The 21,295-nt window shown below is 36.7% G+C and overlaps 1 protein-coding gene across 1 annotated transcript; it reads left to right on the top strand.

The window, feature by feature from the left end:
* The first annotated feature begins 828 nt into the window (after positions 1-828).
* On the top strand, positions 829-20,879 carry fbxo38 (F-box protein 38). The gene is made up of 21 exons (XM_073820762.1): positions 829-967; positions 1,374-1,604; positions 1,835-1,968; positions 2,943-3,106; positions 3,203-3,368; positions 3,456-3,731; positions 3,927-4,020; positions 4,107-4,237; positions 6,691-6,861; positions 6,990-7,132; positions 7,326-7,524; positions 9,225-9,362; positions 9,457-9,624; positions 11,626-12,210; positions 13,813-13,913; positions 13,999-14,101; positions 14,179-14,345; positions 15,249-15,394; positions 15,636-15,739; positions 16,022-16,135; positions 17,855-20,879. The coding sequence occupies exons 2-21, from the start codon at positions 1,474-1,476 to the stop codon at positions 18,031-18,033; spliced, it is 3,414 nt and encodes a 1,137-aa protein (XP_073676863.1). The 5' UTR covers positions 829-967; positions 1,374-1,473; the 3' UTR covers positions 18,034-20,879.
* Positions 20,880-21,295: the final 416 nt, after the last annotated feature.

Below are 21,295 nucleotides of genomic sequence, written 5' to 3'. Positions count from 1 at the left end.
GTAATTTTTCAAAAAGATTTTTAATTATAGTAATTAATATAATGTACCACATTCTGATCAGAAGGATGTGGGTGGGATCAATGCCAGAGTAAAGTAAAGCTACAATTTACACAACAGTGTTCAGATCATATTTTTTTTCCTGACAAAATCAAAATAATGCAATATTTCTATCTGCTGAATGTAAGCTTTTCCATATTCCAAGATGCCTACTGCACATGCATGTGCCAGTCATGACAATAATGAAAATAAATCTAGGAATTATTTGCTGGATTTTAAATCAGCAGGGTTGAGGCATCAAAAGTAATTAAGCTGTTTAATGATTGGTAACTGTAATATTATTACTGAAATCTTATTAATAATTAGTTACACTACTAGTTACTGCAAAATGTAATATTATTACAGTAACTAAATTACAAGTAATTAGTTGCTGCCGAACACTGATTATTTCAGTAAAGTAAACATTTGTGCTACCGTCTGTGTAAAATGAATAAAAGCATTTACTACTAGCACTTTTTTTGAGTTGACAACAAAATGTGCACATTGTCATTGGACTGGGGTAACGTTAGGTTAGCATGTCTGTAGACAGCCGATATCTGTAAGGAAATACCTCGTTTAGAAACGTAGTGCTAAAACGAAATTTAAATCTACTAAATATTAAAAAGACCTTCTGTGGTTATTTTAAGATAATTTTTAATATATTGTCGTGAACAATGCATTATATATAATCCATATGCCGGTCAGTCTTTTATTTTGTAAAAATAATAAAACTGAACTTCCTGTTTGTGTTTGGAAGGCCAACGCTGGCTTCACGTCGCTTCTGAACGCGGATTCAGACAGACAGCTGCCGCTGCTCACCTTAAAACTAACCATACATCGCACTTATGAGCTCGACTTAAAACGAGAGGACACAAATGGACCAATTTCAGCTGAACGCTTCTTCTTAAAGGTCTTTTTACAGCACCGTTAGGTCTGTATCTTTATAAAACAGTGGTGAGGTTGCTAACAGCTGACTGCTAGCTAGAGCTGGTGATCATAACAACTTGAAACAGCAGCATCATCATCGTCATGTCCTCACATGCTGCTGATCACTGAACGGCTCAGCTTTAACTTATTTGAGCCATGATGTCTCTCAGCTACCACTGTTAAAATCATAATATAGATTTTATTAGCCTTCTGTGAATGCTACAGCCAGTATGGTTTAGATGAATTTCCATTGTCTGGTGTGTTTAGGAGGCTTTTTTCAGTTTGAGCCCATTGACCTGAGTTTTTTGACGTTTGTGAAAATGTCATTTTGAATTGTGATAGTTTAGATGGATTTACGTGTAATGTGAAAGTGACACCCTGTTTAATTGGTGTTTTTGTTCTTTACAAAGGAGTGAGTGATGATTGTGTGTTGATGCCCCAAACAAGAAGATCAGGACAGAGGGAGTGAGTTTATTACCTTCCCTTGGTGGATATCTCACTGCCCTGGACATGATGGGCCCACGGCGCAAGGTCACCAGGACTCATAGTTTGGGAGGAGGAACATTTAACTCTCTTGGACATGAGGAACCTAAAGACTACATCAATGAGCTCTCACATGAGGTGCTCTGCCACATATTCCGGTCAGTACAACACTCCAACATCCTAACACTAGTCAAGTCAAGATTATTTATACAGCGCTTTTTACAATACAAGTTGTGTCAAAGCAACTTTACAGTATTAAAATAGGACAATAGTGTCTCTCAAGGTCTCTGAGATTCTGTTTTCAATTCCAGAGATTTTTGATAGAGCTGGGGTTAACTCAAATGGCAACATTTTATAGTTGATGTTTTATAAGTCCTTTTGTCTACAGGTACTTACCCATGCAGGACATAATGTGTATGGAGTGCCTGTCACGGAAACTGCGGGAGGCGGTGACTCTGTACTTGCGGGTGGTGAAGGTTGTGGACCTTTGTGCCAGCCGGTGGTGGGAGTACATGCCCTCAGGTAGACGACACTCTTTATGCTCAAATTTCAGGACTGGGATCTGTTTATAACTAAACCTGGAATAAATGTGTAGTCAATTGGTATCAATAAACTTGACATAGTAAAACACTGACTTAGTTCTGCACAGAGTCTGCAGCCGCTCAACTGATTATAAAGTTTTCACATGCCTCAACCCTGCATATGTATGTGTTTTTGATTAGGCTTTCCCTGTACTACTACCTAGTACTATTGGTTGATAATGGTTTATGCCGATAAATAAAATGCTCCGTGTCCAGTGGCTGAATAATTTCTATGATGGCAGATAATATTCTTTTGAAACTGAATTTTCAGCATCATTACAATAGTATTAGGTGTTAAAATACTGGAAGTCATTCTAATATGCTGGTCAAAAAAAAAAAAAAAAACTTTCCTTATTATTATCAATGTTGAAAACAGTTGTGCTACTTAATGTTTTTGTGGAAATTACATTTTTTTTTTCCTGGAATGTTTAATAAATAGAAAGTTCAAAAAGAACAACATATATTTGAAATAGAAATCTTTTGTAACATTATAAATGTCTTTACTGTCACTTTTGATAAATATAATGCATTATTGCGGAATACAACTTTTCATTTCATTAAAAACACTGACGCCAAGGTTGATAATAAGTGTATATTTCCTGTATAATAATAATTTAATGATGACAAATAAGATGTACTTAAACATCAAAATTAAAAAAAAAAAATTATATTTGAAAACCGTAAAATTATTGAAAACAGAACATGTTTATTACCTTTTACCAGAGCTGTTGATAGATATTGGCTAGTGCCAGTGACCTCTGGTTAGCCAATTATTAAACCAATTATTAAATATTGGTCTACTCCTACAATACCAGTCAAAAGTTTTTAAACAGTAAGATTTTTAATGTTGTTATTATGAAATGTGATCTTTTTTGGTCCATTATTCAGTTGTTTGAATTGATGTGTGTATCTTAGGTTTCACAGACTCCAGTTTCCTCATGCTAATGAAGAAGATGCCTGATTTGGAGCAGCTGTATGGCCTTCACCCACGTTACCTAGAGAGAAGAAGGGTCAGAGGTTATGAGGCCTTCAGTATTCCTGGTGTTTTAGAGGCTCTACAGGCCTGTCCCAACCTTATAGTAAGTCTATGATGTATGAGAGAGTTTCGGCTTATGTTTTTGAAATGTTATGTTTGTCAATTTGATTTCAACTACCTATGTTTTCTTCACTTACAGGGTGTGGAGACATCACATTTAGAGCTGGTGGAGGCGATATGGAACTACATGCCTCAGGTTCACATTTTAGGGAAGTTCAGGAACCGAAACGGGGCCTTTCCTATTCCCTCAGAAAACAAACTCACTATTCCAGCTGCAGCTAAAATCCAGACCCTCCATCTTGTTGGTGAGTTTAAGTTTGCTTCCACTGCGAAAACCTTTTTCAATATCATCTTGGTCATCTAGTCACAAACCTTTCTGCTGTCTCCTATAGGTGTCAATGTGCCAGAGATCCCCTGTCTGTCTATGCTCAGGCATCTGTACCTGAAATGGGTGCGCCTCACTAAGCCTCAGCCCTTCAAAGACTTTCTCTGTGTGAATTTGCGTACGTTCGTCATGAGGAACTGCGCTGGTCCCACTAATTCTCTGAAGTATGTGCCTCTTGTCACCGGTCTGGCCTCTGCTCGCAACCTAGAGCAGCTGGAGCTGGTGAGGGTGCCCTTTTTAGGGGGACTGATTCAGCATGTTGTGGAGGATAGCTGGAGGTCAGGTAAGATGAACATCTTGTCAGCTGCTTATGAATAGAAAGCATTACTAAAACTGCTGAAAAATGCTAAAAAGTTTTTCTTGCAAAACCTATTTCTCATTGCTTATGTGTATGCAATACCAGTATTGTTTTGTCTACATATTTTGAGCAAGAAGGTTCCAGGTCTGTGGCATATTGGCTAAAGTACATCTCTTGTAGGAGGGTTTCGTAATTTGCACACAATTGTATTTGGTGCCTGTAAAAATGCACTTGAAGTGGATCTGGGCTACCTCATCATTACTGCTGCTCGCAGGTAAATCTATGTAAAGATTGTGATTTACTTAGACTGATTCCTATATAGAATTAGAGATGTTCACAGAATCAATTCTGCTTGTCCAGGTTGCATGAAGTTCGAATCCAGCCTTCCTTAACCAAAGATGGGGTGTTCTCCGCACTGAAGATGGCTGAATTGGAGTTCCCCCAGTTTGAGACTTTGCACCTTGGATATGTTGATGAATTTCTGTTGCAATGTAAGTCAATTTTATTAAATGTCTGTCATTAATTACTCGTCCTCATCTCGTTCCAAACCTTCTTTTTGTCTTCAAAACATATCAAAACTAAATTTTTTGAAACTGAGATTTATACATAACCCGAAAGCTGAATAAATAAGCTTACTATTAATGTATGGTTTGTTGGGATAGATACACCTATTTGAAAATCTGGAGAAATCTTTAAATTTGTCCAAATGAAGTTCTTAGCAATCCATATTACTAATCTAAATTGAAGTTTTGGTATATTTGCGGTAGGAAATTTACAAAATCTCTTCATGGATCATGATCTTTACTTGTTATCCTAATGATTTTTGGCATAAAAGAAAAATCAATCATTTTGACCCATACAATGTACACTCCCTGACAAAAGTCTTGTCCCCTATCCAAGTTGTAGGAACAACAAATAATAACTTGACTTCTAGTTGATCATTTGGAATCAAAAGTGGCTTATATGAAAAGCAAAGGCCTCTAGATTACGCTTATTTTAGCAAAATAAAATCGTATCATGCCTTGATTTTTAATTATTTAATTAGGACAGAAAGGTCAGACTTTGCTTAGACAATAGTCTTGTCACATCTTTAAAGGATTCAACTAATCACAGATTAGAGCGTCACCTGTGACAAATACTGTAATTAACACATTCCCAGGTGTGTAGAAGAAGAACCCCAGCACACCCAACCTTCATTTGAAATGCATCCTGACCTGACAGGATGGCAAAGATTCAACCACAGACCAAAGTGCTGATCATCAAGAGCCTGAAGACCAAGTCTCCTGCTAAGGTGGCAGACATCTTTAATGTATCTAAATGTCAAGTGGAGAGGATAAGAAAAAGATTTGAAGAAACTGGTGAAGTTCATGACAGGCCCAGATCAGGCAGACCCCGTAAGACAACTGTTCGAGAGGACCGTTTGTTGGTTTGACAGTCCAGGGCCAGCCCTTTTTCAACTGCAGCAAAGCTACATAACAACTGGTCACCAGAAACCCATGTATGTAAAAGAAGTTTGTCGAATTCTCTCACGCAGTGGTCTCAATGGCCGAATTAGTGCTCAGAAACCAGCATTAAACAGAAGAGAACTAAGAAATTGTGTTGCATTTGCCAAGGCCCACAGCTTGAAGGAAGGATGGACTGTGGAAAAGTGGCAGAAGGTTGATTTTTTCAGATGAATCATTTATTGAACTGCATCCCAATCGTCGCAAATACTGCAGAAGACCTATTGGAACAAGCATGAACCCAAGATTCACACAGAAAACAGTCAAGTTCGGTGGAGGAAAAATCATGGTTTGGGGTTACATTCAGTATGGGGGCGTGCAAAGAGATCTTCAGAGTGGATGGCAACATCAACAGCTTGAGGTAGCAAGACATTCTTGCTGCCCATTACATTCCAAACCACAGGAGAGGGCACATTCTTCAGCAGGATGGCGCTTCTTCTCATAGTTCAGCCTCCACATCAAAGTTCCTGAAAGCAAAGAAGGTCAAGGTGCTCCAGGATTGGCAAGCCCAGTCACCAGACATGAACATTATTGAGCATGTCTGGTGTAAGATGAAGGAGGAGGCATTGAAGATGAAACCAAAGAATCTTGATGAACTCTGGGAGTCCTGCAAGAATGCTTTCTTTACCATTCCAGATGACTTTATTAATAAGTTATTTGAGTCATTGCCGAGACACATGGATGCAGTCCTTCAAGCTCATGGGAGACATACACAATATTAATTCTTTTTCCACTGCACCATGACTTTATGTTCTGTACTGTACATTATTTGTCATGTGACAAGACTTTTGTCTAAGCAAAGTCTGACCTTTCTGTCCTAATTAAATAATTAAAAATCAAGGCATAAGATTTTATTTTGGTAAAATAAACGTAATCTAGAGGCATTTGCCTTTCATATAAGCCACTTCTGATTCCAAATGATCAACTAGAAGTCAAGTTATTATTTGTTGTTCCTACAACTTGAATAGGGGACAAGACTTTTGTCAGGGAGTGTATTGTTGGCTATTGCTACAAATATATCCATGCTACTTAAGACTGGTTTTGTGGTCCAAGAACACATTTTAATGAAACCTGACTGATTTCTGTTCCTCCATTGACAGTCCATTGCACCAAAATTTTCAAGTATCAAAAAGTTCATAAAGACATAATAAAATTACATGTCAAGCAAGCACATTTGAGCATGTGTTTACCATATTTAATCTGGTCTATGTATGTATGTTGATCACTGTCTCTTCAAAAGACTTAAAGATAAAATTAATCCATATTAATTTTTTTTTTTTTTTTTTGGAGGAACAAATGTCTTGTATATCGTAATATGTTTCGAAGATTAATGACATTCTTATGGGTTTGGAACAAAATTAAGGTACATAAATGATGACAGAATTATGACTTTTGGATGAACTAATCCTTAATTTACCTGCAATAAAATATGTTCCACGCAGGTAACATGAGCCATGCTGAGTTAGTCAAATACGGTCTTGCTGATGTGATCGAGAATCCAGGAATCATCACAGACATTGGAATGAAGGCTGTTAATGAGGTGTTTACCTCCATCAAGTATCTGGTTATTTATAACTGTCCACATCTTCACAATCCACACAACTGGATCACAGGTAATGGATCCATCTTTACTTCATTTCTATTAGCATTATCTGGAACATCCTCAAATGTTAAAAGTTGATTTTATGCTTTTTTTTGTATTAGTTTTTAAATCTGACTAATTAGCTGCTCTTTGTTAAAGATCACTCACGTTGGAGTCGATTGGTGGACCTCACTCTGGTGCGCTGTCATGCTATCAAGCTGGAGTCATTCAGTCAGTTCATTGAGATGCTTCCCAGCCTGGAATTCATCTCTCTGGACCAGATGTTTCGTGAACCTCCCAAGGTAAGCTGTTAACCAATTAAACCCATCCTAGACACTATCACTTTACTATTTTTGGTGAACGGACAGTTCTGGGTCTTTCCTCTAATATATACCTTATCACAATATGTGTACTTCTGAACAGTAAAGAAGTTATAATATAAACTATAGGAGATAAAATCTTGTGAGGCATCTTAATGTTATTTGTTTATCGCAGGGCTGTGCTCGTGTGGGACTCAGTGCAGGCACGGGTATCGGAGTTTCGTCTGCCCTGGTCAGCAATCAGAATTCCAACAATGATAATGACAACAATAACAACAATAATCACCAGAACAATAATGATGCAAACATTCCACCAAATAACAATGACGACCGGGTTGAAGATGTGGCTCAGCAAAACCACCGTGGTCCTGAGGGTACGTGAATACATTACAGAAAGTTTGGGGTCAAAAAGTCTTTTTTTTGAAGAAGAAGAAATTAATAATTTTATTCAGGAAGAATGCATTAAATTGTTTAAAAGTGACAGTAAAGACATTCACATTTAAAACTAATTATTTAAAATTATTAAAAAAAAAAAAAGTGTTTTATGGAAGCCCGTTTCCACCACTGTATATAAAAAAATCTCACCATTCTGACTTTTTTTCTCATAATTGTATGATACAAACTCACAATTTTGACCTTTTTCTCAGAATTGCATGATATAAACTTGCAGTTGTGCGAAAAAACATAGAATTCAGAGATTTAAACTCGCAATTCTGAGAAAGTCGAAATTCTGAATTTCTCAGAATTGCAAGTTTATATCTCCAAATTGTGACTCCTTTTCTCAGAATTTTGAGTTTATATCTTACAATTGAGTTTATATCTCGTAATTGTGAATCTATTTCTCACAATTGTGAGTTTACATCCCACTATTCTGAGTTCATAACTCTCAATTGTGACTTTTTTTTCTCAGAATTGTGAGTTTATAAGACTATGTTTTTTGGACACGTACCTCAGGAATGGCCGAAAAGGGATAAATATTTAGTAAATATTTTGCTGGTGGCCTGTAAAAAGAGTATTACCAGAAAATGGTTATCACCGGAGAGCCCAACCATAAATGTATGGATGGATATTACAATGGACATCTATAAAATGGAAAGGATAACAGCTTATGTTAATCACAAATTGGATAAATTTACATCATATTGGGAAAAATGGGTCAAATATGTCACGCCTCATAGGCCAGATTTTATTTTCACAAACCAGTACTTATGACGTATGAGAGTATGCAAGAGTAAGATCACTCCATATCTGTACATAGTTGTACGTGTTTTTTTTTTTTTTGTTTTTTTTGTTTGTTGTCTGTTTAGTTTCAACTGCTGCTATAGCTGTATGTTTACTACGTCGGCAATTAGGGCAGACAACAGATGCAAGAAATATGTGCACGTAATGTGTATACTGTGAATGTCTGTTTCTGAATGCAATGGAAAAATAAAGAATTAAAAAAAAAAAAAAGAATTGTGAGTTTATATCTCGCAACTGTGAATTTATTTTTCATAATTGGGATTTTTATATCCCGCTGTTCTGACTTCATAACTCGCTATTGCAAGTTCATATCTCATAATATGAATAAAAGAAAGTTGTGAGATTAAAAACTCACAATTACCTTTTTTATTCAGTGGTGGAAATGGGCTTCCATACTCTTCTTTCTCATCAAATTTTCTAATCATTAAAAAAGGATAATGGTTTGCACAAAAATATTAAGCAGCACTGTTTTTACGATTTTAATAATTAGAAATGTTTCTTGAGCACCAAGTCAGTATATTAAATTTCTCAAGTATTATGTGACTGGAGTAATGATGCTGAAAATTAAGCTTTGCCATCAAAGGAATTAAATGGCTTTATAAAATATATTCAAAATGAAAACAGTTTTGTAATACTATTTCACAATATTACCGTGTTTACTGTATTTTGATCGAATCAATGCAGGCTTGGTGCACACAAGAGACTACTTTCAAATACATTTACCAAAAATCTTACTTACCGCATACTTTGGAATTATTCTGTACATCCAGTGTTTGATGATTGTTTGATTGCTGAAAGCTTTGAGTTAACTTTTCTTCTTGATTTCAATCAGAGATTCCCGACGTTGAGGGCATGGTGGCAGACAACATTGAGCCTGAGCCAGTTCTTGTGGCCTCCAATCCAGAAGATGACACCCAGGGTTCCAGCCAGAATTCTAATCCTTCACTTGAACAGGATGAAGAACAAGCAGGTCTGAAGAAACTTTGCAAATAATGCAAACAGATGGGATACATTTGACGATTAGCCAGTAACATTTTTGCTTTTCTTTTTATGATTTTATTCAGGTCCTAGTGGAGTTCAAACCTCAGTGAAGAAGCAGTCAGTGGTGGTGTCGGACTCGGACAGTGAAGATGAGTACTGTCCAATCAGGACGCCAGCTGCTGCCCGCTCTCAAGGCCAGTACCCTGAGACAGAAGCCCAGGGGAAGAGCAGTACAGCTGTGACTCCACATGGTAGTTCACATTTAAAATAAATGATAAAATCACCACCGCATCAGTTTATAGTACAAAATGTGCTCCATTATTAGATTAGTATTAATTTCTTTAAAAAAATCAAACTGACCCCAAACTTAAAGGATTAGTTCACTTCCAGAACAAAAAGATACAGATTATTTACTCACCCCCTTGTCATCCAAGATGTTCATGTCTTGTTTTCTTCAGTTGTAAAGAAATTATGTTTTTTTGTGGAAAACATTTCAGGAATTTTAAACAACATATTGGACTTCTATAGAGGCCACGAGTTTGAACTTTCAAATTGAAGTTTAAATGCAGCTTCAAAGGGCTCTAAACAATCCCAGCCGAGGAAGAAGAGTCTTGTCTAGTGAAACAATCTGTTATTGTCTAAAAATAATTTTTAATTTGTATATTTTAACCTCAAATGCTCATCTTGTCTAGGTCAATCCGGGTCAATATAGTTGGAGTAGGTAGAAAAACTTCCATCTCATTTTGTCAAAATCGTCCTACATCGGTGTTTTACCTTTTTGTAAAGACCGTTTGATCTTCTTTGCTGAAAAAGTACAGACCCAGTGTTTACAAAGTCAAAGTGCAATGTAGGATTTTGAGAAGAAAATGAGATGGGAGTTTTTCACATTTAAACCGCGTTTTGGAAATTCAAACTTGCGGCCACCATAAAATAGGGCTGCAACGATTCGTCGACGTTGTCGACAAAAATCGATAATAGAAATAGTCGACAATGAATTTCATTGTCGATGTTGTCGCCAGACAACCGAGTGAGGCATCTTTCTGCCGAGAGTCGCACATACGCAGCTTCTATGCTGAGCGATAACATACAGAAATGGCGGCGTCCAACGCAGCAGCTGCGCGTACCAAAACACGCCCGTTTCACACATACTCCGTCTGCAGTGCGTTTTTTTTTCCCACACCCATGTTAACGGATTAGAACGTTCACAATGTACGGACTGCAAATGCGTTCTGTGTGAAAGCAAAACGAGTCTGTGCTTCTTCCGCACCGCATACGTAACGCACACGGACTGTAGACGCACTGCAGACTGAGTATGTATGGAACAGGCGTAAAGTTTGGGAGCATTTTAGCCTGCTACGGCGAATAAAAATATTACCTGCATGGTTTGTAAAGCAGTCCTTGCGCATCACGGCAGCACCTCTGTGATGCACGAACATTTAAAGAGAAAGCACGTCGGACAGTTGAATGAAACGGAGTTTGGCTGGCCTCGGTAAGATTTAAATAACATGGAAGCCAATACGTTTTGTTTTGGATATACATTTTTGTTTACTGTTTTATTGCTGCTTATGGTTTACAGGAAGAAAATGTTTACTTGATTTTAATTTATTTTTTCTTATAAAACAAATGTGCCTGTCCATTAAAAAAATTATAGAGTTTCTTAATTTATGCATTTATGTCTGTACTGACCGAGCACTGTGCCTAATTGGTTTTAGACAGGGCATTTTTATTTACTTTTAGTATGAATTGGCCTATCAGCAGCAAAATATGCATTTTTCATTGAAGTACCCCCTTCTTTCTTGTGTTTACTAAAATTTTTTCACATAATTAAAGCAATCTCATGCTAAATTTGAGAAAAATTGAATAATTATCCGATTAGTCGACTAATCGTTTCAATAGTCGGTGACTAGTCGACTATTAAAATAGTCGTTAGTTGCAGCCCTACCATAAAAGTCCACTATATAGAAAACATTCCTGAAATGTTTTGCTCAAGAAACATAATTTCTTTACAACTGAAGAAAGAAAGACATTAACATCTTGGATGACAAGGGGGTGAGTAAATTGTCTGTACATTTTTGTTTTGGAAGTGAACTAATCCTTTAATGTGCGAATACCATTGCATTACATGATGTTTCATTCGTACATGTGACTTAAGTGACCATAAATTCAGAAATGTAATCCATCTGACTGCACTGACACTATTAGAAGAGAGCAAACTTGATGGCTGACTTATGTTGATTGCTGTATTCTGACAGGTAAAGGTAAAACTCCGCTGCGTAGACGTGGACCGCAGCCTCAGGAACTCAGCTGTGAGAAAGGCTGTCAGGTGACCAGCGAGCAGATCAAGGCTGACATGAAGGCGGCCACTGAGACGGCTGAGCGCGGGGCCAAAGACAAAAACAGTGGACCTGGGTCTGCTTCAGGCTATGCTGCCGGCAGCTGTGTTTGCTCCATCCGCTGGAGGGAGGACTCGGCCAATCAGGAAGACCAGGGTGGGGCGGGTAGAGGGGAGGATGACATGGTGAGGACTCGCTGCACGTGCAGCAGATCTCGTCCCGGCTCTGAAAACAGGACTCGTGGTGGCCACGGCCTGCCAGCAGGGGACGACAGCCATAGACCAGAATGTCACAGCCCAGAGCAGAGAGCAGGAGGAGATGAGATGGAAGACAGGCACTCCAACACTCCACCCAGGACTCAGGGCTCATCTGATGGGCGTAGTGAGAGGACTGCAGTCCACCAGCAAGGATCATCACACAGAAGCCCTACAGATGAGTTTCCCAGGAGACCAGTCACTCGTGCCCGCAGCAGACTTTCTTCTGTGCCCCTGGTGTGTGAGTCAGGTAAGACGAGAGCAGAGGTTACTCTCCGTGGGACATCAGAGAATTAATTGAGCAATGGAAAAAAAGGCACAGTTGGGCAATGGCTGACCCTAGTGCTGTGACGTTTGTGCATAGCATAGAAGCAGATGGAGGAATGCTGGGGGTCTGGATTTTACTCCACTGCTAGCCTATATTGGCAGTTATATTGCAGTATGTTAACTTGCGTCATGACATTTTGAAAAAGTCCAAACCTCATTTTGATTCCTAGTGAACCTGCAGTGCTGAGAAGAATAGCACATATGTGACCCTGGACCACAAAACCAGTCTTAAGTCGCTGGGGTATATTTGTAGCAATAGCCAAAAATACTTTGTATGGGTCAAAATTATTGATTTTTCTTTTATGCCAAAAATCATTAGGAAATTATGTAAAAATCATGTTCCATGAAGATTTTTTGTAAAATACCTACTGTAAATATATCAAAATGTAATTTTTGATTAGTAATATGCATTGTTAAGAACTTCATTTGGACAACTTTAAAGGTGATTTTCTCAGTATTTTGATTTTTTTTACACCCTCAGATTCCAGATTTTCAAATAGATGTATCTCGGCCAAATATTGTCCTATCCTAACAAACCATACATCAATAGAAAGCTTAATTATTGAACTTTCGTATGATGTATACATCTCAGTTTTGTAAAATTTTACCTTATGACTGGTTTTGTGTGTCCAGGGTCACATATAGGAAATTAGACTTTTTCTATTGGATGAATTTTAACATGCATAAAGCCATTGATGGTGTAAAATGTCTCATAAGTGTAAATGCATTTATTTCAGAGATCTTTACATTTTTTTTTTTTAGCTTGAAGTATAAGGTGGCTATATAACATATTGAATATTGCCATCCAAAAGTTTGGGATTAGTACGATTTTTAATGTTTTTAAAAGAAGTTTCTTATGCTTATCAAGGCCGCATTTATTTGATCAGAAATCCAGAAAAAAGCTGTAATATTGTGAAACAATGATCATGATCCTTCAGAAATCATTCTAATATTCTAATTTATTATCAATGTTAAAAACATTTGTGCTGCCTAATATTTTGTTTTGAATCTGTGATACTTATTTCAGGATTCTTTAATAAATAAAAAAAAAGCATTTATTTAAAATATAATTCTTTTGTTACAACATAAACTACCATTTCTTTAAATAAATTAATACTTTTATTCAGCAAGAATGTGTTAAATTAATAAAAAGTGATATCAAAGACTTATATTTTGATTTTGATTTTGAATAAATGCTGTTCTTTTTAACTTTTTATTCATCAAAGAAACACAGTTCCCCAAAAAATATTAAGCATCACAACGGTTTCCATCACTGATAATAAAAGTAATAAATCAGCATATGGCTGATGAAAATTCAGCTTTGCATCACAGGAATAAATTCTATTTTAAAACATTAAAATAGAAAACCATTATTTTACTCTGTAACAATATTTCACAATATATTAGTTTTTTTTTTGATCAAGTAAATGCAGCCTTGATGAGCATAAGAGAATTCCTACTGATCCCAAACTAGAAATACATTTGACCATCTGTAAGATTTCCATGTCATTTGTCATCACTTCAGAACTTCCCAAAGCAAAGCCTCGAGTTGCGGTCAAGAGGAAACGCATGGCAGACAAGTCCACCAGCACCAGTGACCCTGTGACTGAAGATGACCATGTGCAGGTGGGTTCATGGTCTTGTTTTTCTCATCAAAATGTTTCTATAATCCACTTTCTTACAGAAAACAATTGTTTTTCACATCACACAGGTGCTCAGCCTTAAATCTAAAAACCTGGTGGGAATCACACTTACAAACTGTGGCATCACAGACTTGGTCCTTAAGGAGTGCCCCAAAATGATGTTTGTCCATGGTGAGTTCAAAGCAGAACATGTTTTCATTGGAGTTAAACTGTAATGATCCTAATGAGTAATTTGATTCTTTCTTTAGCGACACGCTGTAGGGTGCTAAAACACTTGATGGTAGAAAGTGCCCCCATAGTAAACCGCTTTGATTATGCACAATGTAAGAAGTTGGACATGGAGCAGGTGCTCGACCAGATCTTGCGGATGCCGCCAGAAAGAAACCGCATCATCTACATGAGACCTATGCAGCAGGTCAGTTTTATTATTTAGTAGAGTGAGGTTGTCATGGCAGCAGCAATCAAAATCAGGGTTTTTGAACATTGTGTTGGTGTAAGACTTACTATTTTCAGTTTCATGAGTATACAGTATTACTATTGATTGCATAAGTGCAACATTCAAGAAAGTATAGAAATGATTTTCAGTAGAAATGTTTATAAATGTAGCTTTTCTTCCCCTAGATGTATAATTAAAACAGGGCTCGACAGCAAGAATGACCCAGGGCCAGTGTGAGAAAGTTAGCTGACAGTTTTTACATTTTTAGAGCGTTTTATGTTGATTATTCATGTGGATATATTTTTATGCAAACTTTAAAGTAATAGTTCAGACAAAAATGAAAACTCTCTTATTAGTTACTCACCTGCATGTCGTTCCAAAACCGTTTATCTTCGGAACACAAAGTAAGATGTTTTTGATAATCCGTGAGCTTTCTGACCCTGCATAGACAGCATTCAAGGCCTAGAAAGGTGGTAAGGTCCAACAAAGGTCCAACAAATTCTTTGTTTTTTCAGCATTTTTGTGTATTTGAACCCTTTCCAACAATTACTGTATGATTTTGAGACCCGTATTTTCCCGTGTTTAGGACAAACAAGGAACTACAACAGATGTAAACTTTTGAACAGGGTCATTTTTATAAATTCAACTATTTTCTTTTGTGGATTATATGCAAATTTCTTCTATGTGAATTCTTATTCAGGTCAGATCTAAATAAAAATAATACACATTTTGCGTGATCACTCTTCTTTGGTAAAATAATTAACATTTTGCAGGGTATATGTAAACTTTTGACCTCAAATGTATATACTTTAAGGGCATTTAAAGGGCATTTGAGGTATTTAAAGCACGATGTGTTACAATTATGTTCTTTTCAACATCCAGATTGATTCCCTGGCTCTGGAGAAAAAGCTCTTTAGCGGCCCATATCCATACCATATTGCTATTATCCATGAGTTCAGCAACCCACCCAATGTCAGGAACAAGGTGCGCGTACGTAGCTGGATGGACACCATTGCCAATATTAGCCAGTAAGTGGTCTACATTACCCATACTAAAAGACTGATATAGACCAAAAATAAAAGCTTTGTTTAGCATTTTAGTGTTTATCATCTTTACAATGCTGTAGTGTCTCTTTAAACTTAGATTTTTCTAAATTATGCCAGCTTTCCAAATGGCTCATCCAATTCTTGCTTTGCCCACCAGATGGCACTATTTTCTTAACATGTCTGACACAAAGACTCACAAGCTGTGTTTTTATCCTTTCACAAGAGAACTCATCAAGTATGAATTCTTTCCGGAGGCCACACGGACGGAAGAGGATGTAAAGAAGTATCCCAGCTATCCCTGGGGCCGAGACATCTACACTTTAGAGGGTGAGAGGAAACAGATCAGGGTCCTTCGAGACTAGCTCCAAGTTCCCCTCACTTCCTCTGGAAACACAGTTATAGTTATAGTATGTGTGAGAGAGAGGAGAGAGAAATTTAGCATTTACATTTCCCAAATCCCTTACAAAGTTAATCATCTTAATGGATTAGAAAACATTGCAGACTCCCATAACGTTGAACCTGCCAGTAAATGTTTACAAGATCCCTTTCAGTTTTAAAGGAATAAATAAGTAATGGCATTCGATCTTTCCCACACTCCCTGTGCTTTAGGAGTAGTAGATGGGGCGCCGTATTCGATGATCACAGATTTCCCGTGGCTTCGCTCGTTACGCACAGCAGAGCCCAACAGTTATGCCCGATACGACTTTGAGGATGATGAAAGTAGTAAGTAACACACTGCCCATCATGAAATAATAAAGTTCAGGTGTTAATTTTCATCACAATACATTGATTCAAATACAGATTCACTATAACTATAGCACAATTATACTACCAGTCAAAAGTTTGTAAGATTTTTAATGTCTTTTTAAAGAAACCAAGCCTGCATTTATTTGATCTACAGCAAAAAGTCAAATGTTGAAATATTTTTTCTATTTAAAATAACTGTTTTCTATTTGAATAGTTTTTAAAATGTAATTTATTCCTGTGATCAAAGCTTACGCTGAGATTCAACCATGAGGGCAACATTTTTGGGTATTTTGGAATTTTTGCAAAACCTACTTTTGCGAAATTAGTCCTAGGTTTTTTGCCCAATCGAAACCAAACCAGTACAGGAAGATTGTCTGGAGAGCAAATATCAATAATTATCAAAATAAAGTTTAACTTTTGACACAGCGCCGCAAAGGGATGCCAAAACGTTTGAAAGGAGCAGGGCCACTTTTAGTAAAATGCCATTAACTCCTGAACTGAATGAGATATCTTTGCCAAACTCAGAACACTTTTATGTAAGAACTCAATCTGAGTTTGCAGAACAAAAATCGTGGTGCTTGGCCACTTGATGGCACTCTAAGAGGGAAAAAAATAAATAAATAGCTATAACCTACGCAACAATTTGTCCAATCAATATGAAAATCACTGTGCACGGTCTTGGTCCAAAGTGCCACGCATGTCTATAAGGACATTTGCATATCTCCAAAAAGCATGGCCACAAAAGGTCTTGTTTGCCTCTAGAACCACTGCTGTCAATCAAATCGTTTGTTAAATGATTGAGATGATGTAAAAAAAAAAAAACTAGTCAACTAGTCCTAGGTTTTTCACTCTAGAAAAAAATACTGAAGAACAATTCTCTGGACTTTCTAGGTCGATAACTATCCAAAAAATGTTAAAATTTACCCTTTGGGAAGCTATAAGGGGGTCGTTTAGAAAAGGGGCCTGTCTGAATTTACGCAAAATCCTATAAAGCCTAAAGAAAAACTCAAAACTTCACGAAACCGTGTGAGCACATGCAACAGATGATTCTAAACAAGCATGAGTTTTAAGGAGATCTGACCACAGTTGGCGCTATAACGGTCATAAACGTTACTAAACATAATACTGCTATGGTATGTTACCTCTATTTGCCAAAAAAAAGCTTCTACAAAATGTCTTTTTTTCATATGTGCTCAAATGGTAATTTTTTTTTTTATTAATTATAGAAATTATTACTTATGTTTATCAAAAAACCTACTCAACTGTTTTCAACATAATAATAATAATAATAAAGTTTTTTGAGCAGCAAATCAGAATATTAGAACGATTTCTGAAGGCTCATGAGACTTGGCTAATGATGCTAAAATTCAGCTTTGATTTCACAGGAAAAAATTACATTTAAAAATATATTCAAATAGAAAACAGTTATTTTAAATAGTGAAAATATTTCAAAATGTTACTGTTTTTGCTGTACTTCGAATCAAATAAATGCAGGCTTAGTGAGCAGAAGAAACTTAAAAAAAAATTTAAATCTTACTGTTCAAAAACCTTTGACTGGTAGTGTATATATGAGTTTGAGCTTGGTTAGATTGTTTAATGTTTTGAAAAAGAGTCTCTCTTGTTCACCAAGGCTGCATTTATTTGTTAAATATATATTTTTTCTTTTTTTAAACCAATAACAAATCACACTGTCAGCCACTATTTACGCGCCACGGCGTAAGGGACAGCTCTCGGCCGACATCTGCATGGAGACCATCGGTGAAGAGATTTCAGAGCGACGCCAGACACGTAGGGGTGTGTTCCAGCGTGTGGTGGTCGTCTTCATCCACTACTGCGATGTTCGGGGGGAACCAGTGGATGACGACTACATCTAAAACAATCACTTCCCAGCCGGAGGGCCTGTAGAGAGGGGTGTGGAGAGCTCTTCAGCTCTCTGCCAGGCTCTGACCACCTCTGTGCGAGAACAGAGAGGCATCTTAGACGCAGTCTCAGTGTGGAATACCAAGGCATTTCCAGTTGCCTTTATCTCTGAGTTGACTTGAAACTGATCGCTTTCAATCATCCATTGTCTTTTTGTGAGTTCATTCTAGACTAATGAACTGTAGATTCATGGTGTCATCAGGCTGCTTTGCTTGTGTTCATTACATGAAGGATGAATGGCAGCCCTTACAGGGAGCGGCAGCACATTTACAGTAAAGAGGGGTGAGGGTGTCAGCGGTTGTTTTTGTTGCTGCAGTTGTGCGCATGGGAAAAGACATGCAGAGCCATGACAGGTGGCATGTGAAATCACTTGTTTGGTTTTTGGTGGAGACAGAAATATTGTTCTTGGTAGATTTTCTTTTTTTTCTTTCTTTTTTAAACAAACCGAGGCAAAGTCTTTAGCCAATTGGCATGATTTTGCGGTGTGTGTCTGCACCGTTACAGGCAATAGCATTGTTCTTTTTTTTCCACCTCGTACCTTTTGAGAGATTTTTGTTTTAATCATTTCATATTTTATTTTTAGTCTTTTTCTGTCACCTTTCTTCCAGAAGTTGGCTTGAGTGTTTTTCACTATTAACGGTGCTGTAAGTCAGGTTAAAGTGTTAGTTGACTCAAAAATGAAAATTCTGTCATTAGTTACTCACCCTCATGTTGTTCCAAAACCCCTAAGACCTATGGCAAGCCGTTTTAGCCTAAAATGTACTAAGTGTTACTCGTTGCAATTGCATTTTTACTAGTAACAATTCAATTAGAGAGCTCTATAATTTAATTCCTACTAGTAACAATATTAACTAAAGAGCTCTCTAATTCAGTTCTTACTAGTTACAATTCCAATTAGAGAGCTCTACAAATTAATTTTTACTAGTCATATGTCTCTATTGACTTCCATTCATTTTTAATCACAGAGCTCTACAACATAATTTTTACTAGTAAGAATTCCAATTAGAGAGCTCTAAATCAATATTTACTAGTAATAATTCCAATTAGAGAGCTCTCTAAATCAGTTTTTACTAGTAACAATTCCGATTAGAGAACTCTCTAATTTAATTATTACTAGTAAAAATGCAATTACAGAGCTCTATAATTCAATTTTTACTAGTAAAAAAACACATTAAAGATATGTTTTATTGCAGAGCTCCGTAATTGTATTAAAGAGCTCTCTAATTCAGTTCTTACTAGTGACAATTGAATTAGAGAGCTGTCTAATCGGAATTCTTACTAGTAAAACTGAATTAGAGAGCTCTTCAATTGGAATTATTACTAATAAAAATTGATTTAGAGAGCTCTCTAATTGTAATTGTTACTAGTAAAAATTGTTGTAGAGCTCTGTAATTTAAAATGAATGGAAGTCAATGAAGACATATGACTAGGAAAAATTAATTTGTAGAGCTCTCTAATTGGAATTGTTACTAGTAAGAATTGAATTATAGAGCTCTCTAATTGGAATTGTTACTAGTAAAAATGCAATTACAACGAGTAACACATAGTATATTTTAGGCTAAAACGGCTTGCCATAAAGACCTTTGTTCAAGATATTTTTGATGAAATCCAAGAGGTCTCTAACTCTCCCATAGAAAGGGTACTACCACGTTCAAGGCTCAGAAAAGATGTTCAATAAAGTAGTTAATGCGACATCAGTGGTTCAACTGTAATTGTACGAAGCTGCGAGAATACTTTTTGTGCGCAAAGAAACATTTTCAATTTACATTTTCGTCTCTGTTGTGTCAGTTGTGGACGCACAACTGACAAAAACCACTAATGTCGCACGGACTACTTTATCGATCATCTTGGTACTTTTCTGAGCCTTGAACGTAGTAGTACCTTTGCTGTCTATGGGAGAGTCAGAGACCTTTCGGATTTCATCAAAAATATCTTCATTTGTGTTCCGAAGATGAACGAAGGTCTTACGGGTTTGGAACAACATGAGAGTGAGTAATTAGTGTCAGGATTTTCATTTTTGGGTGAACTAACCCTTAAACACATAACCTGGTGAAAAGATTAAATGAGAGGAATGTGGCAGAATCGGTGAATAAATGTAGCACGTTTTCCTCCATGTGGTCTTCAAAGAGCTAAAAATTGTGGGACGAGGATAAGCTGAGAGTATTTTATGCACAAATGTTTTTTTTAGTCTTTTCCCTTTAGTTGAACCCACTTTTTATGGAACTCAAAATAGAATAGTTTTAAATCTGAAGCACAGTGGATAAAGCTCCTAGGCGTATCCCTTATTCATCTTCAGATGACTTTACACACATGCTGTTTTCCTCACAAACTCGCTCTCTTCATATGGTTCATCATAACCTACACCAGATATAACCGAGTCAGCATTACATGTTTCTGGATGGTTTTGTTCCTCCTCCTTGCCTCATCTTTCACATAGTTGCTTAGTTGCATTACAAATGACATGTGAATAATTTTAAATACACAATGTGTCTTAACTGCCTGCTTGGTGCAGAATAGTTCACCAACTTGTGTTTATTATGAATGGTAAGAAAGCTAGTCCAATTAGAAGAGGATTGTAAGTCCAGGACCTGTTAATGCATGAAAACCTCCATCTTGCTGCTCTACTTGATGCTTTTCTGGGTGACCCACTCTGCCATGTTCAAAAGCCAAGAAACGGTACGGATTGAATCTGCACCCATGCTGAGCACTGCAGAAACTTGTGTACAAAGTTTGTGTACAGATATTCTGTATTTAAATTTGTTTTATATGTTTATATAAAAGAATAAATATTTCACTAAGACCTTGTCATGACTGTTATTGTTTTTTTTTCTTGCATTTTATATATGTATATAATAAATATAAATGTATATGTTTATTAGACACACATATGTATATATTACTTATACTACAATAATATTGTGTTTATTAAGAGCACGCATTGCAATGATGTTGGAGCTTTAAATGTTTTAAAAGGCGGGTGGATTATTAAAATGATTATTACAACTACCCATGCCTGCTCTTATGGGAAAAATAAGGTGGGTAGTTAAAATTTTCAACTGAGAAATTATAAAACACTGAGCTCGAGCATTTAAAGAGGCAGGCGACATGACTGTAGCAGCCACTTATGATGAATAAAACATGATTGTGCGTTAGTGTGGAGTAAATCATTGAACCATTTTTTAACAGTTTGTTCAAAACACTCATTCGTAATGAAAA

This window comes from Garra rufa, chromosome 16 (assembly GCF_049309525.1).
Source record: "Garra rufa chromosome 16, GarRuf1.0, whole genome shotgun sequence".
Lineage (NCBI taxonomy): Eukaryota > Metazoa > Chordata > Actinopteri > Cypriniformes > Cyprinidae > Garra > Garra rufa.
The sequence above is the reverse complement of the archived record's forward strand: the minus strand, read 5'-3'. Positions and strand labels throughout refer to the sequence as shown.

What these genes read in the sequence shown, in the direction of transcription:
- fbxo38 (XM_073820762.1), top strand. Translation starts at nt 1,474, where the DNA reads ATGATGGGCCCACGGCGCAAGGTCACCAGGACTCATAGTTTGGGAGGA. An exon ending in ATCATTACTGCTGCTCGCAG is followed by an intron (nt 4,021 to 4,106) that starts GTAAATCTATGT and finishes CTGCTTGTCCAG; the next exon opens with GTTGCATGAAGTTCGAATCC. An exon ending in ACAGGATGAAGAACAAGCAG is followed by an intron (nt 9,363 to 9,456) that starts GTCTGAAGAAAC and finishes GATTTTATTCAG; the next exon opens with GTCCTAGTGGAGTTCAAACC.